A 15,599-nucleotide genomic window follows, 5' to 3' on the forward strand; every position below is an offset into this window, starting at 1 on the left:
GGAAATTAACAGCGCGCATGTCCAAAAAGGTCTGCCAAAAACGTGTAGTCTGTATGCAATTATGCATTCTTAACTTATATGAGTATAAAGTTTAAATATGAGAAAGAATGAGAAATTATACAATAAATCCAACATTTGAATGGACAAAGTGAACTACATCATATCATATATCACTTATTGTGTCTTCTTTAAGTATATATGTCTTCAATAGCCAGAGTAAATCACCTGGGAAGCATCTCACTAATGGTGATTTGATTTTGATCAGACATTGGTTTTAACTCACTAGTATTGCTCGTTGATGTCGTTGAGTGTACACTTAATCTTGACAAAAGAGGTGACTGAGTACTACTACTGTTGTAAAAATTTCGAGGGTGCGGAGGTGTTGGCATTGTGTTGGTGGTTGTATCATTGTTGAGTAAATGAACAACTGTTGACATGGTCGGTCTACCATTTGTGTTCTCTTGTGCACACCATAAGCCTAGGTGAATGCATCTCAACACTTCTACACTCGAGTAAGTATCCTTCAATGTTGTGTCCATAAAATCCAAGGGTTTTTCTTCTTTCAAACTTCTCCAAGCCTAATACACATTTTAATTGTGGTCAGATTAGCTAGGGCAGATTTGATAATGTTTCTTTTTTACAAATTGATAACTTTAAGAATGAATTACTCTGCATTTAGTAAATGTAATTAGTTCATGCTCATACTCACATAGGTCAAGAGGTCTCCGTCACCATATTGGTCGAATTTTGTACTTATTTTCTTGCCACTAACAATCTCCAAAACCAACACACCAAAACTGTATACATCTGATTTTATGGAAAATTGCCCATGCATTGCATATTCTGGAGCCATATACCCACTACAAAAAATATGTTATTGATTAATCTTAAATGTGGTTATAATCAAATTAATAAGAGGAAGACACTAACAAAAAAGACATAAAACAAAAAGACTTACTATGTTCCAACAACTCTACTAGTGTCATCCACTGTTTGTTCAACCTTGAAGATTCTTGCTAAACCAAAATCTGCAATTTTTGGGTTCATATTTGCATCGAGCAAAATATTTCCAGATTTTAGGTCACGGTGGATGATTCTTGGCCGTGAGTCTTCATGAAGGTAAAGTAGTCCTCTAGCGATGCCTCTTATTATTTCGTAGCGCTTAGACCAATTTAATTCTCCTTGCTTTCGCGCATCTATATAGAGCATTTCATAATATTTATTATAATTAGAATTAGTTTTTTTTATCTGATGCAGTATAATTAGAATTAGTTCAACTTATTTTTACTTATTTTAGAAAAAGTAAGTCCGAATAAAATTAGATTAGAAAAAATAAGTTAAGATAAGATCATCGTTATGTGTGGTTTTTAATCGCTAAATATCTTTAATTAAATACGTAATTTATAAAATTATAAAAATTACATATTAATAAATTACACATTAATATAAATAATCTAACAAAACCTCACTTGCTATATTTCTTTTTTTATAGATGATCGTACACATAATTTCAAAGTTTGGTCAAATCAGATTAGATCAAACCACATCAGACCATATCAAATCAGATTTGATCAGATCAGGTAAGTTAAAATAAGGTAATTTAAACAAGTTAAGTGAAGTATCAATCATATAATAGTTATTTTGATTATTCAAAAATCATCTAGTGTGTACAATTGGTTACACAACAAGATGGTAAAGCGCGAAAATCAGGCTTATTTTTCAGGAGAATTATTTATTGGTAGCAATAATTGGGAAAACATGAGTAATGTTATTAACCTAGCTTATTTCTATAATCTGTAATCATGATTAAGGGTCTGTTCATATTTATTGAACTGAGCTGAACAGATTGGAGCTGAACTGAACTGATTCGAGCTAAACTGAACTGAACTAAGCTGAAATGAATATTTTATAAGGGAAATTAGGAGCTGAACTGAACCAATTGGAGCGGAACTGAACTGAACTGATTGGAGTTAAACTAAATAGAACTGAAATGAAATTAAGTAAATGTAAACAGGCCCTAAGCTAGGATTTTTAAGTCATGTGCATGTGAGTAGTACTTTTATTAAACACATTGCTATTTTGATAATCAATAACATAATATTAAAACAGACACCAAGAATGACACGTGTCACTTCTTGGTATTGTTTTTTCCTTCTAGAACTTTTTTTTTTTATGTATTCTTAAAAAAAAAAATATTCACTTCTTTACGTAATTGTGATTCGTTTTCTTAAAAAATATATTCACCAAATCATATAACGGTGATTCACTTCTTAAAAAAATATTTACATATTTTCTTTCTTTCTTTATTTATTATTTATTTTTTTTTTTGCATAAAATATTATTCTATATCTTTTACTTTGTATATCATATGGAGTGCATATTTTTTTATACATTTAAATATCTTCATAAGTAGTATTTATATATACCTTTAAATGTCCAATACGATATCTTTTTGTATGCAGTATATGATGTATATCCAATACTCTATATGTGTAAATCATGTAAGACAAATTGATTAATTAAGATTTCAACCTATGTAAACTTTTATCTCGAGATATCTATTTTATCATATCATATTTGTTAGAATATAACTGTCAGATGTCTTACATTCTTATATGCACGAGAATGCAAATACACTGTTAAAATACTTAATTATTTATTTTGTTATTAAGAAAAAACGATGCCAAATTAAAATTTTTACAACACTTATTTGTCTAATCCGCTCTTTTATTATAATTCAGATTTCATTTCATTTTATACTTAAACTAAGAAGAAAAACTGTATACTACAAAAGGTTTTATTTTCATTTGCTATCATATATAGTGTTGAATTTAGAATAATAGTGAAATTACCGTGCATGGCACGGGACCTAATCTACTTAATTCCATATTTTCGGGGTGTTGATTTTTCTTAGTTTTTTCGCTAATTAATGACTAAGGAATTTAAAGATGGGAGTCTGGAATTAGGCTTTAAAAAAAAAAAGTAATACATTAAGGGCCTGTTCTCATTGACTGAACTCAGCTGAACTGAACTGAACTGAACTCAGCTGAACTGAACTGAATATTTTATAAGAGAAGGAAATTAGGAGCTGAACTGAACTGAACTGAATTGAGCTGAACTGAACTAAACTGAACTTAACTGAACTCAGCTGAATTGAATTTCAACGTAAGACAACAGGCCCTAAATGATTAAATATTATAATTTTCGATCTGTCAACAAATATCTAAGTTATTAATTCATTCGACTCATTAAGACAAACAAATAAAACAAATAATGAGTAAGAGTAATTGTTAGTCGAATCTTTTTGAGAAAATGACCTGTATTTTATTTAAATAAAAAACAAAAGTATTTTAATGATAAAGGGCATTGTATTTATTAATTAAAATAAAAATTCAAAAAATGGTATACAATGTGTCGACCACATTATACATACCGCGGTCGTTTGAAAAATGGCGACCACATTATTTTAATGATGTACAATGTGATCGATCAGTTTATTTTTTCATGTTATAAAATGAAGAGAAAATTGTGAAAAAAGATCTTTTAAAATGTATTTTGTTTGTATGGGGTATTAGGGTGAACTTGCATGGTGGTCAATGCCGGAGCTTCGGGGTTGACTATCATGTATTAGTCATGTGTCTTTTTTAAAAATAAATAAATAAAAAATTTCCCTCATTTCTTGACCTAACCCTTTCATATAGTATGCTCACGAAGGTAGGGAAAGGGGGAAATTTTGGGGAATTTTTTTATTATTTATTAAAAATAAGTCACGTGACTAACATGTGATAGTTAACGTCAGAGCTCCGGCGTTGACCATCTCACAATCTTACCCAAGTACCCCGTACAAACAAAATACAACTTAAAAGGTCTTTTTTCACAAGTTTTCACTTAAAAGGTCCTTTCTCAAAAAGTCGACCATTTAAAAGGTCCTTTTTCACAATTTTCTCTAAAATGAACACAATTAGTGTCCTAACATCTACAATGCAAATATAATTTTTGAAAATTTTAATCCAATATAAAATAATTATTTCGAAAAACCATTAAAAATAAGAAAATTTTGACTTTTACCACCAAAAAAAATCAAAAAGTTGTTTTTTACCACCAAAACTTCTAAAACTTTTATTTTACCACAAAAAAAATTTCTAAAAATTATTTTTTACCACCAAACGTCAAGAAAACCGTTAAATATAACGGCTTAAAAAAATATCTTTCGAATTTCGTGCGCAAAATATGTTTTTCATAGGTTTAGGGGGCACTTTGGTTCTATGGGTCCAATTTGAGGTCAAAATTGACAAAATATGATTGGAAATGCCTCGCTTTGCGTATTCACGCAAATCGAGGTTTTTTTAAACACGCAAAACGAGGCATTTCCGATCATTTTTTTGTCAATTTTGACCTCAAATTGGGCACATAGGGCTAAAGTGCCCCCAAAACCCCTAAAGAGCTTGTGTTTTACACGAAAATGGAAGAATTTAAAAAATTCCGTCAGGTTTTTGACGACAGGCGGTAAAAAACAACTTTTAATTTTTTATTTGGTGGTAAAATAAAAGTTTTAGAAGTTTTGTTGGTAAAAAACATTTTTTTGATTTTTTTGGTGGTAAAAGTCAAAAAATCCTAAAAATAATACTCCTAGTAAAAATTACATAAATGAAAACTAAAAATTTGGTAAATTAAGAAAATGTTGATAATACTATTTTATAGTTATAATAAAGTAATGTAATTGATTTTTTAGAAAAAAAAAAAAAAAAAAAAAAAAAAAAAAAAAAAACAATCATCAATTATGAGCCATATCATCATTAAAACATTATGATAGTTATATTTCAATGTAAAATTTTCAATCTTTTCTTACCAAATAAGTAGTAATTGAGGCTTTTGTTGGGAACATATTCATAGACGAGTAACTTCTCTTCTCTTTCTAAACAAAATCCCAATATCTTAACCAAATTTCTATGTTGAAGATTGGCAATTAATATAACCTCATTCTTGAATTCTTCTGCTCCTTGACTAGATACCTTTGATAGCCTTTTAACTGCTATCTCTTGTCCATTTGCCAGAGTTCCCTAAGATAACCGATGACCAACGTTTTAATAAAAGTTATATATTATCTAGAAATAATCAAATGATAAAGATTTCTTATTTTATATTATTCAGTAGAATAAAAACCACAATGTTATAAAGAAAAATTTGTCTTAAAGGGACATATATGTTCACTATTTTGTTTGGAAGAAACTTGTATGTTTTTGTTGTTTTGGAGGACCTTTAAGTCGGAATCCAGCAATAATTGACTTTTTTCTTCAATGTTCACCTCTTGTATGACCTCAAAAATTACCCCTTTTCTTTTTATCCATGATTTCTCTCAAATTCCATTCTTTTGATTTGTGTCATATGGGAATCAGAAGAGAGAGAATGAGAAATTAGAGAGACATTGTGAAAAGAGAAAAAGAGGGTCAATTTTTAAGGTCACGTGAGAGTTCGACATCACAAGAGTGTGCATCTCGGCTTCAACAATTTGAAGAATTTCCAATCGCAACGTTCGTGTTACTGCCGTTACGATTGCGGGAGGGTGTTAGAGATAATATCAGAAAATATATGTGTGATATATTTTCCGTATTGATCTTATTAGGAGAATAATATATTTAGGTTTATTATGTGTTAAGATATTATTTATGTATATCTTTTAGGAAAATTGTTTCCTATTTTATGTTCTTAGGTTTTGTATAAATACTCTACCTATTGATGAATAATAATCCAGCAATTCTATTCACTATTCTCTATTAATTTGTCAGTCGGAGAAAAAAGTCAATTATTGCCATATTCCAACCTTAAATTCCCCCCAATTAACAGCAGATTAAACTTATAAGATCCTTTTAGACCATATAAGATGCTTCCAGACAAAATAATAAACATATATGTTCCTTTCAGACAAATTTTCCTATTATTAAAAGACTCTGATGTACAAAAAAAAAAGATAAAAAAAAGGAAGAAAAAAGACAGACTAGGGGGTTTCTTATTAGGAGGTGGTAAGACTAGTCACAGAGACTATGATTGAATCATATATGTTTCATTAATTTATAAGATTTTTTAGAAATTATAATACTCCATCCAACCTAAAATAATTGACACAATTACACTTGACACACATGAAAAAGTCTGACAATAGATTAGATTTATATTTTTTTTGAAACAATGGATTAGATTTATATGATTAAATGTTAGTAAAAAAAAATATATAATTTTATAAAAACATGATGATAAAATTAACCTTGTTTTTTACTTAAAAAAAACGATGATCAAATCTAATACGGAGTATATAAAGAGTGAAAAAAGTCAAATGTATCAAATACTAGATGAAGCCCGTGCGATGCACGGTTTGTTTGATTTTTTTTTTTTTTTTTTTTTGGTAATTATGAGATAAAATTTGTTATATATTTAGATAAAATCCCTAATATTAAAAGATAATATTTAATTAATTTAAACTTAAAAATCTCATTCACCAATTTTGCTTACGTGGCATTTGAATTATTTAATTTTAAAAGAAATTAATAATCTCTTATTTAATTGGCTATTACAAAGATTTATAATCCTACATGGCGCGCTGAGAAAATTAGATCCTACGTGGCTCTCTAATAACTCGGGAAAAACTCCCCTTTATATATATATATATTAGATTTAGTATATGAAATAAATTATTTTCATATTAATATTTTGCTCAAAATTTATTACGAGTATTACATTATCAATATTATTTGTTCTTAAAAAAATTAAAACTTAATTAAAAGGAAGGTCGCAATTGGTTACCTTATAGACCCTACCAAAGCCGCCTTGACCAAGTATTTGATTATAAGAATAGTTGTTTGTGGCAACTTCAAGTGTCTTAAGATCGAAAGTCAAGGATTCCACGGTTGTCAAATCACCTAGCACTGTAACACCATAAATCATACGAGTACTGTATAAGCTAGCCATTTAATAATGAGAGAGCCACTAATTTTTTTTTTTTTTTTTTTTTTTTTTTTTTTTTTTTTTTTTTTTTAAGGGATGAGAGAGCCACTTAATAATCAGAAAAGGTAATTTAAGTGTTACCAATTTAAAATTAGGTTTTCCTCAAAAAAAAAAAAATTTAAAATTAGGTCGAAGGTGGTTAGTTGCTAATAAGTTTAATTTATTTCATTTCCATAACTTAAAACTATTATATCCATGAATATCAACTACCTTAGTTAATTAAAATTTAAACGAAATTTCTACATCGTTGTCCTTCGAGCTCACGTGAAAAAAATATAGGGTTTTTCTATACAGTAACCCTGTTTTTTTTCACTTTTCTACGTTGTGCCCCAACATGTATGATTTTCTACACTGTAATTTTAATATACTTTTTGTTTCCATACGGTAACATTGCCGTTATCCTGCCGTTAAAAAATTCCGTTAGTGGGGCCCACTCTCCATTTATTAATATTTTTTTTATCGAATTGTTTTTCCGTTAAAGGTTTCGGGGGCTATTTTTGAATCTTAGGAGTCCAACTTGAACTCAGATTTGGCAAAAAAATAACGTAAATGCCTCGTTTTGCTTATTAAGAAATGTCTCGATTTACGTACTGACATTTTAACACACAAAACGAGACATTTACGTTGTTTTTTTGTCAAATCGGAACTCAATTTGGCTCCCTAGGGCCCAAAATAGCCCCCGAAACCTTTGACGGAATAGCAATTTGATAAAATAAATATTACTAAATGGAGAGTGGGCCCCACAACTGAATTTTTAACGGCAGGATAACGGTAAGGTTACCATATGGAAACAAAAAGTATATTGGAGTTACAGGGTAAAAAGTTATATATGTTGGGGCACAACGTAAAAAAGTGAAAAAAAATATAGAAAAACCCAAAAATATATTACTGTGCATACCAAAGATGATCTCAGAGATGATTACCATTTTTTACATCTGGAGAAGAGTACTTCTTTGCTTTCTTTCTAAAGAAACAAATGCCAGTTGTTATAATTCCTAATACAACCATTGGCAAAGTGACTGCAACTGCTATTTTCTTTCCTGTAGACCGAAAAATATATATAGCAAAATGAAATCCATGCTTCAAGCCTTCAATAATTTCGGAAGTTAAGGTTCTACTTGGCAATATAAACTTTGACTTGAAGTAGTTCTGATTTATGGAAGACATTTCGATGGCTAATAAGGTCGACATTCTAATTGTTTCTAATCTCAATCCTTTAAGTATCATTAAAGATCAATCTTGGCCATTCATATTTTTGGCTTTTAAAATTAAAAAAATTATTAATGTTTCATTAGTTAAATTAATATTCCACCAATTGTCTATTAAATAAGTTTCACAAATAGTGTATCATACCTCATTTTAAATATTTCTGTTTACATTATAAATACCTAATATACTCTTATTTTTTTGCATTTTATTATATCATACTACTTCTTCCGTCCCTTCATTAGATGTCTACTTCTCTAGTTCTCTTTATTTTATTTTTTTTGACAAGTTAGTTCTCTTTATTATATGAGTAATAAATGCTAAAAATAGGCATCTAATAAAGAGACAGAGGGAGTATAAGCTTAAAATCAAATGTCCAATTTTAATTACTTTTTTTCTCTTATATCTCTTCTCCTTTTTCCCACTATAAGAATAATTGTACCCTCGCCCCACAATAATGCATTAATGGAGGAAAGTATTTAAAAACCAGTTTCTCCTATTAAATGAAAAAAAAAAAAAAAAAATGCTTGCCACTACCATACCTACACAATAGTTGGATAGTGGAGGTATATGCATAGTGTTTATTGTGCATATGTTGAACATTAAGCCTAATATCAAAGAAACATAACAAACATAAAATCTAATAATGAACATAATATCATTTTATTTATAGCTTTTAGTCTTTAAGTTTTCTAAACCTAGGCTTGATGTTCAACGTGTACACAGTGAGCAGTGTGTATACAGTATACGCTTCTAACATCAATTTTGCAATACGTTGAAGTAGTTCCCAATCGTATTCTACTTTTAGTCTTTGACTTAAATCTACGTAAAATCTATGACTAAAACTAGAGCAAAAAAAAAAAATTGTTTACGCCAATCTTTTTTGTACACGTATCATTTTCTCATGATAAAAATTTCCCGTAGAAATTGCATATATGACATCATTATTCTTTTAATTTTCTTGTTGTTTGACATTCCAAATTCAAAGATTGGAATTCCTGTCAAAAAATTAATTCAAAGATTGGAAAAATATATACCAATCAACTAAAAAACTATTAATGACTTTTATTTTCCCTAGAACCTTCTTATATGGGAGCTTGTACGAGTATAATTTTGTTGCAAATCAACTAAATACACACGATTTAGGTAGCATTATTTTTTTAAGTGTTACACATCGGCCAGGCTAGTAGGCCACCTTATAATTTACGTAGCATATTAGCATTATTTTATCTTTATTTTTATTTTAATTGAACAATTTAGGTAACATTATTTATTTCTTTACTTAAAGACTTAAGTGTCTCGTTTAAAATAAAATAGACTATTCAAATTTAATCTCAAAATACTCTGTTTTTTTTTTTTTTTTTTTGGGAGGGGTTTTACACATCAATTACCATACACTTTAGGTGATTTAGTTGACTTAATTAAAAGAGGTAATTGAGTAACGTAGTTGAATTATTGATAAATTATACTTCTACAATGTAAGAAAAAGATAGTTGCGTTAATAACTTATAACAAAAATAATGGATGTGAGAGAAAAAAAAATTATTACTCCCTCCGTGCCTAAATTACATTCCTATTTGGAAATTTACACGGGAATTAAGGAGGGAAGAATAAGATAAATAACAATAATTAGATAATGCAATGGGAAGTACAAAGATAGATTAGTTATTACTCATGACATGTCATCAACCTTTTGCAAAAAAAAAAAGGACCAATCACATACTCCTAATTGAAAATTTTTAACCAATTATATTCATTGTAATTTGGCACAAGGATTATGAGTGAGATTATGTAAGGATGAGTGAGAAAGCATTAAATATAAAACAGAAAAAGAGAGTTGATTTACTAAAACAAAGTTACTAAAAATAGAAAGGAGGAATGTAATTTAGGGACGAAGGGAGTATTAATTTCACTAAACTAAAACTTTATGGATATTTTGCCAAAATAGCTACTTTAGCCAAAATATTTACCAAAATGGCTATTTTTAAAATGTTATTCCCAAACTAGCTATAACATTTTTTTTTAAGGAAATACCTAGCTATAACATTGACTAAATAGTAAATAATGCATTACCATTTAATCATTTATTAATTTTGGAATTTTGTATTTTACCAATTGAACCGTTGTTTTTGTTTTGTTTTTATTTTATTTTTTGATTTAACCCACTACATACTCTTGCACATAAGAGTGTTTAATTTGATAAAATACCCAAATGAAGTTCGCTATGCTGATAAGCTTCAAAGTCAAATATGGTCTTCACCTATCTTGGATAAATACTATATGCAATCAAATGATCTTCTGAACTAAATTAACAGAATAATAATTTTTTTAAAAGAGGTTTAATTATATCATCATTATCATGGTCTCTGAATGTATTCATCATCTATAGTTACGTAACCTACAAACACATGCAAAAAAAAAAATTAGTTTTTTTACGTAATCAAATATGCAATTAAAAAAATTAAACACTACAGTATATACAATTATAAATTATAGAATGATGAGAAGTACCTAGCTTTAATCAAATCGATTATATTCAATAGTGAGTTTTTTAGTATTATTTTTGAATAAAATAAAATTCATCTAGAAAACCAATTCAAATGATTTAATGAGGAAAAAAAAATAGTATTCCATATCTTTTGCATTATTTAGTCAATATTATACTCCCTCCGTCCCAAAAAGAACGACCCATTTGGGTTGATTACGCGGGTATTAAGGAAGTTAAGTAAAAAGAAGGAAAAATATATTGGAAAGATAAATTTACATGGGGTTTGTAAAAAAATAGAGAGAAAAAGTAATAAAATTACATGGAAAATCAAATTTTTATATGGGGAAGCTAATTTTGCACAAATATTGTAGCAAATTGATGGGTGTTTTAATGCAAATGGGTCATTTTTTTGGGACAAAGTTTTGGCCAAATGGGTCGTTCTTTTTGGGACGGAGGGAGTAGCTAGTTTGGGAATTAGATTTTAAAAATAGTCATTTTGGTAAATATTTTGGTTAAAGTAGCTATTTTGGTAAAAGATCCAAACTTTATCAAGTGTCCTCTTAAGAAGAAAAAAACCTTAATTAAGCGGTAATCTATACTTCTATATCTATACTTTAGTATTTAAAAAGTATAACCAAGAAACTAAGAAAGACACATGTCCCCATCCATTTTATTACACTTCTCTAACCATAGTGCCACATGTCATCTTACACTATTAATTATTTATTACACCATTTTTTTTTAATTCTTTCACTAAACCTATACTTCATCTCTTCATCTTCTTCTCTCCCCTTTAATTATTCAACCTTTTCCTATCATCTCTTTAATTTTAACACTTCCACCTTCTATTTAAGCCTCTTTTTTTTTTTTTTTTTTTTTTTTTTTTTTTTTTTTTTTTTTTTTTTAAATTAAAGTTCCAAAATTTTAATTGATTACATATTATAACCTATAACGATTTACTGATATTTCCTTACTTATCTCTCAATACAATTTTATATGAATAACCCGTGCATTGCACGGGTCAGAAGGCTAGTTAAGTATAATATTAGTTATATAGATAGTAAACTCATAATGCATTGACAAGTGTGTCAAATCTGAGTGATGTGTTAATAATTGTTTTGAAATAGAAGGAGTAATATCCACGAGTGCACAATAAGCGTTATGCAGTGGTCTACCTAGTAAGCGTGTGTAAAAATGTAAAATTAAACATTTACATACCTCGATTTTTACTTAAAGTATTTGTTGGAGGAGGAGCCAAGCTTATAGATGAATTTTTCATATGAAAAAACTGGTAAAACTCATACCGAAGCGTACAACTAGGCATTAGCATTATTCCTCCCCCTTGAAAATATTCATTTAGTTGAGATATAGCTGTACTGAAGCACTGAAGGCAATTGCTCATTGACAAGTCCGGAGTACATTGAGCTAAACTGAACAATGATGTATTCTTGGATGTAAACCACGCCACATTTGTGTCATACATGTTACCGGACTTGTTAGTAGCTGCTTTCAGTGTTACCTCATTCACTGAGCTACGGAGCACTGTAATCCAATCATCCCCTTGGTTAGTGACGTTATTACTGTTATATAGTGCTTGCCAAGGTTGTTCTTGTAAAACAGAGAAAATTGATTGGTTAGAGTACTGAATCATGCAAGGTTCCTTCCATAATATTGCTTGCGTTGCTCTTGGACACATACTTTTTATTTGGTTGCTTGCCATTTGAATACAATCATGACACTCGTCAGGATACAAATCACCTCGACACAAGGCAAGACCGTAAACAACATCTTGATTGTCCAAACCTTGCTTGTGTTTAAGAAAACCGTTTTTGGTACTTGAAATTTGAGATACTAAAGTTGAGAGCATATGATTGAAATTGGTTTCGAACGTGCCATTTAGAGGGTATAATGATGAACTATAACAATCGGATACATTATAGTTTATGGTTATTGGAAAAGAAGCAGTTGAAGTGCCAAGCAAAGATAATAGCATAAACAAGAGGTGCAACATGATGGCGAGATGAAATAATTGAAAAATGAAAACACTGGATCATGAATTCTGTTATTGTTAGTTCTTGGAAATTTTCATTCAATATAATTGACGTTGAGTTTTCAAAACATGCTAGCGCTAGGGAATGAACTTTCTTGCCAGCCAGCAAGTCAGTGGGACAATTATAAGGTTTGATCACACATTTGTCAATTTGGCACTAATGTCAAAGTTGAAAACAATTTGGCACCAATGTCAATTTGGTACTAAAAGTCATCTCACCATTTAAAATCTCCTCCGTGTTTGGCCTTGTTTGATAAAGAGCTTTTTGAAAAACTTTTATCTTATTTAACATTATTAGAGGTTTGACCATATTAATTAGCTAATTTTGGTGTTTGGTAAATAGCAGAAAATTTTAACCCTAAAAAGCTCTTTTACCCCTTTGTAAAAGAGCTTTTTAGGGTTAAAATTTTCTTTTATATAAAACTCATTATAAAAGTTTTTTGAAAATTGCCTTTTGACCAAGGGCAGAGCCAGGATTTTTAAGTTAGGCGGGCCGATTGTTGAATCAATATAATAATATAATAATTTTTTACTAAATTGCATTTTATGATTTTTCATAGAAACAATGTCGGCAATAGTAGATTGTATGTTGAAATAATTGGCAATTTCATTTTCTATGTATAAATTAGGTGTAAAATTTACTTGTTGACAACCAAACAAAAAATTGGTGATCTATGGACAAACTATTACTGAACAATTAGACAAAAAGAATAAAATTTTTTAGAATAAGGCGGTAATTTATTAATTAGTATTATATACTCCTGGAGTACAATGGATCATGGTATTCCTTACAAATATGTTTGAGTTATTTTGCGTACACTTTTTGTTATTTTGCTTAAATGTTGTGTTATTTAATTATTTTGTTACAACAATATGTTATTTACTTATTTACTTCAACCTCCATTCATGCTATTTTTAATTTACAAAATAACAAGTACTTATTTATAAATAACATGTATATAAATTGAAATAATAATAAGTTTTACATCAAAATAACATTAGCAGCTTTGAGTTTAAAGAGAATCGAACACTTCAAGAGATACTAAATTTCTTGACATGAACACATTTGAACCCTTAAATGGCTTCAAATCAATTTATTTCTAAGAAACCCAGAAAATTGGAAGAAGAAAAGAGGAGGGAGAAAGTGTCTTTGATTTAGAATTGGAGTAGTGAGAGGAAGAGAGATAGAGTGAGAGGTTGATTTTTGGGAAACCCAGAAAATTGGATGAAGAAGGGAAGAGAATGTGTGTGATTTTGAGTTGGAGTAGCTGAGAAAGGAAGAGAGAGTATGGGAGGAAGATAACTGAGAAAAAACGCAAAATAACATACATTTATTTTAAAATAACATATATATAAATTGAAAGTATAAGAAGTTAATATCAAAATAACATGAATTTATAAAATCTGGAGTACCATGTGCACGGTACTCCAGGAGTAAGATAGAAATTGCGGTAATTTATAAAAAAAAAAAAATACATGATTAAATACAATTAGAAGATTGAAGATTTTTTTTTTTTTTTTTTTAATTTATAAAAAGATCACTTATAAAAGAGTTGAAGAAGTTAGTAGAGAACTTGGGCGGAAAAAAAAAAGTTGAATGATCTAATATGGTTGAAGTTCTGAGGAAGCTTATGGAATTAAAAATTAAAGTAGTAAAAGCATCTTTGGGTGATTGTGTTAACATTTCTCCAAAAAAAATAAAAGTAAAAAGTCTATGCTAGGTTTTTACCTTAGACCTTGTGTTAGTTGTGTATCATTTCTATGCACTCTTAACAACTGAGCCAATAAAATAACTGAAGAAGCTCATCAGTATATATTTCAAAAATACTGCAGGGGTCAAATAAGAAAATTAAGGGCCGTTGGGTTGGGCTACAGGGGTCGGGCCCCTGCCAGCCCCCCTTAGCTCCGCCCCTGCTTTTGAACCATTAGTTTTTTCAGTATTAGATTCATTGAAACATCTAACAATAAACATTTATTTACCAAACACTTTTACACAACAAACTATTTACATCAACTAGTCAAAACATCTAATATAACCATCAGTCAAACCACCAAGTTGATAAAATCAGCAATATTAACCAGCTTATTACCAAACAAGGTCCCTATTTAATTGACTTTAATTTGGCTCATATGTGTCATTTTGATCAATATTCGTGCTTAATATTTAAAATTAAAATGTTCTCGTGTGGGTATTTGTTGAACTCGTTTCAATGTATAATTTTCAAATATTAACTATATTACTCCATCCATTTCGTAATAATCGTAACACTTTGACTTTTACACTATTTATATAATTTCATTACCTTTACTTTATTATATCAACATTTAAGAAAATAAACACATATTGCCATGTTAGTCTTTAGGTGTATTTTCATGAGACCAAGCTCTTATACTTCTTAATAATATATAATTACAAATATTAATGGTCAAGTTATGCATTGGCATTTGTGTCGATCAAAGTGTTGCGATAATTATGAAACAAAGGGAGTATAATTATTTATACTTCTGGATAACAATTAATGAAATCATCACTTAAATTTTCGCATTAACAAGTGATTTGGTTAAGGTGGGACACTTAAAAAAAAAAAAAAAAAAAAAAAAAAAAAAAAAAAAAAGGAAAGGTACTCTATAGTATTACTGTATTTCCTAATTAGCTCACAAAAAAAGTTTACTATGTACTCTCCTATCTTATGAATTTTTATATGAGAGTGAGGAATAACTCAGTTGGTTAGAATTGTTCTATGATTTCAAGAGATCTTGAGATCTGTTATCATCACCTATCCCTGTGTCTTAAGACACCAAAAAAAAAAATAATCAATTACATAATACTAAAGGCGAATCTGACATGACACTTGT

At 29.1% G+C, this 15,599-nt stretch overlaps 1 protein-coding gene across 1 annotated transcript; it reads right to left on the reverse strand.

The window, feature by feature from the left end:
* Nucleotides 1-189: 189 nt before the first annotated feature.
* On the reverse strand, nt 190-12,704 carry LOC145612535 (cysteine-rich receptor-like protein kinase 8). Its single transcript, XM_081667888.1, has 7 exons — nt 11,912-12,704; nt 7,923-8,039; nt 6,799-6,920; nt 4,850-5,060; nt 959-1,196; nt 710-860; nt 190-578 (listed from the first exon to the last, which is right to left on the reverse strand). Exons 1-7 carry the CDS (start codon nt 12,702-12,704, stop codon nt 222-224), a joined length of 1,989 nt encoding a protein of 662 aa, XP_081524014.1. The 3' UTR covers nt 190-221.
* Between the last annotated feature and the right edge of the window lie 2,895 nt (nt 12,705-15,599).

The sequence above is a fragment of the Chenopodium album genome, chromosome 24 (genome assembly GCF_948465745.1).
Source record: "Chenopodium album chromosome 24, dcCheAlbu1.1, whole genome shotgun sequence".
Taxonomy (NCBI): Eukaryota; Viridiplantae; Streptophyta; class Magnoliopsida; order Caryophyllales; family Amaranthaceae; genus Chenopodium; species Chenopodium album.

Coding starts and splice junctions, on each gene's coding strand:
- LOC145612535 (XM_081667888.1), bottom strand. CDS start 12,704: ATGTTGCACCTCTTGTTTATGCTATTATCTTTGCTTGGCACTTCAACT. Junction 1,197..4,849: donor CCTCAATTACTACTTATTTG/GTAAGAAAAGAT, acceptor TGCTCTATATAG/ATGCGCGAAAGCAAGGAGAA. Junction 579..709: donor ACGGAGACCTCTTGACCTAT/GTGAGTATGAGC, acceptor AATGTGTATTAG/GCTTGGAGAAGTTTGAAAGA.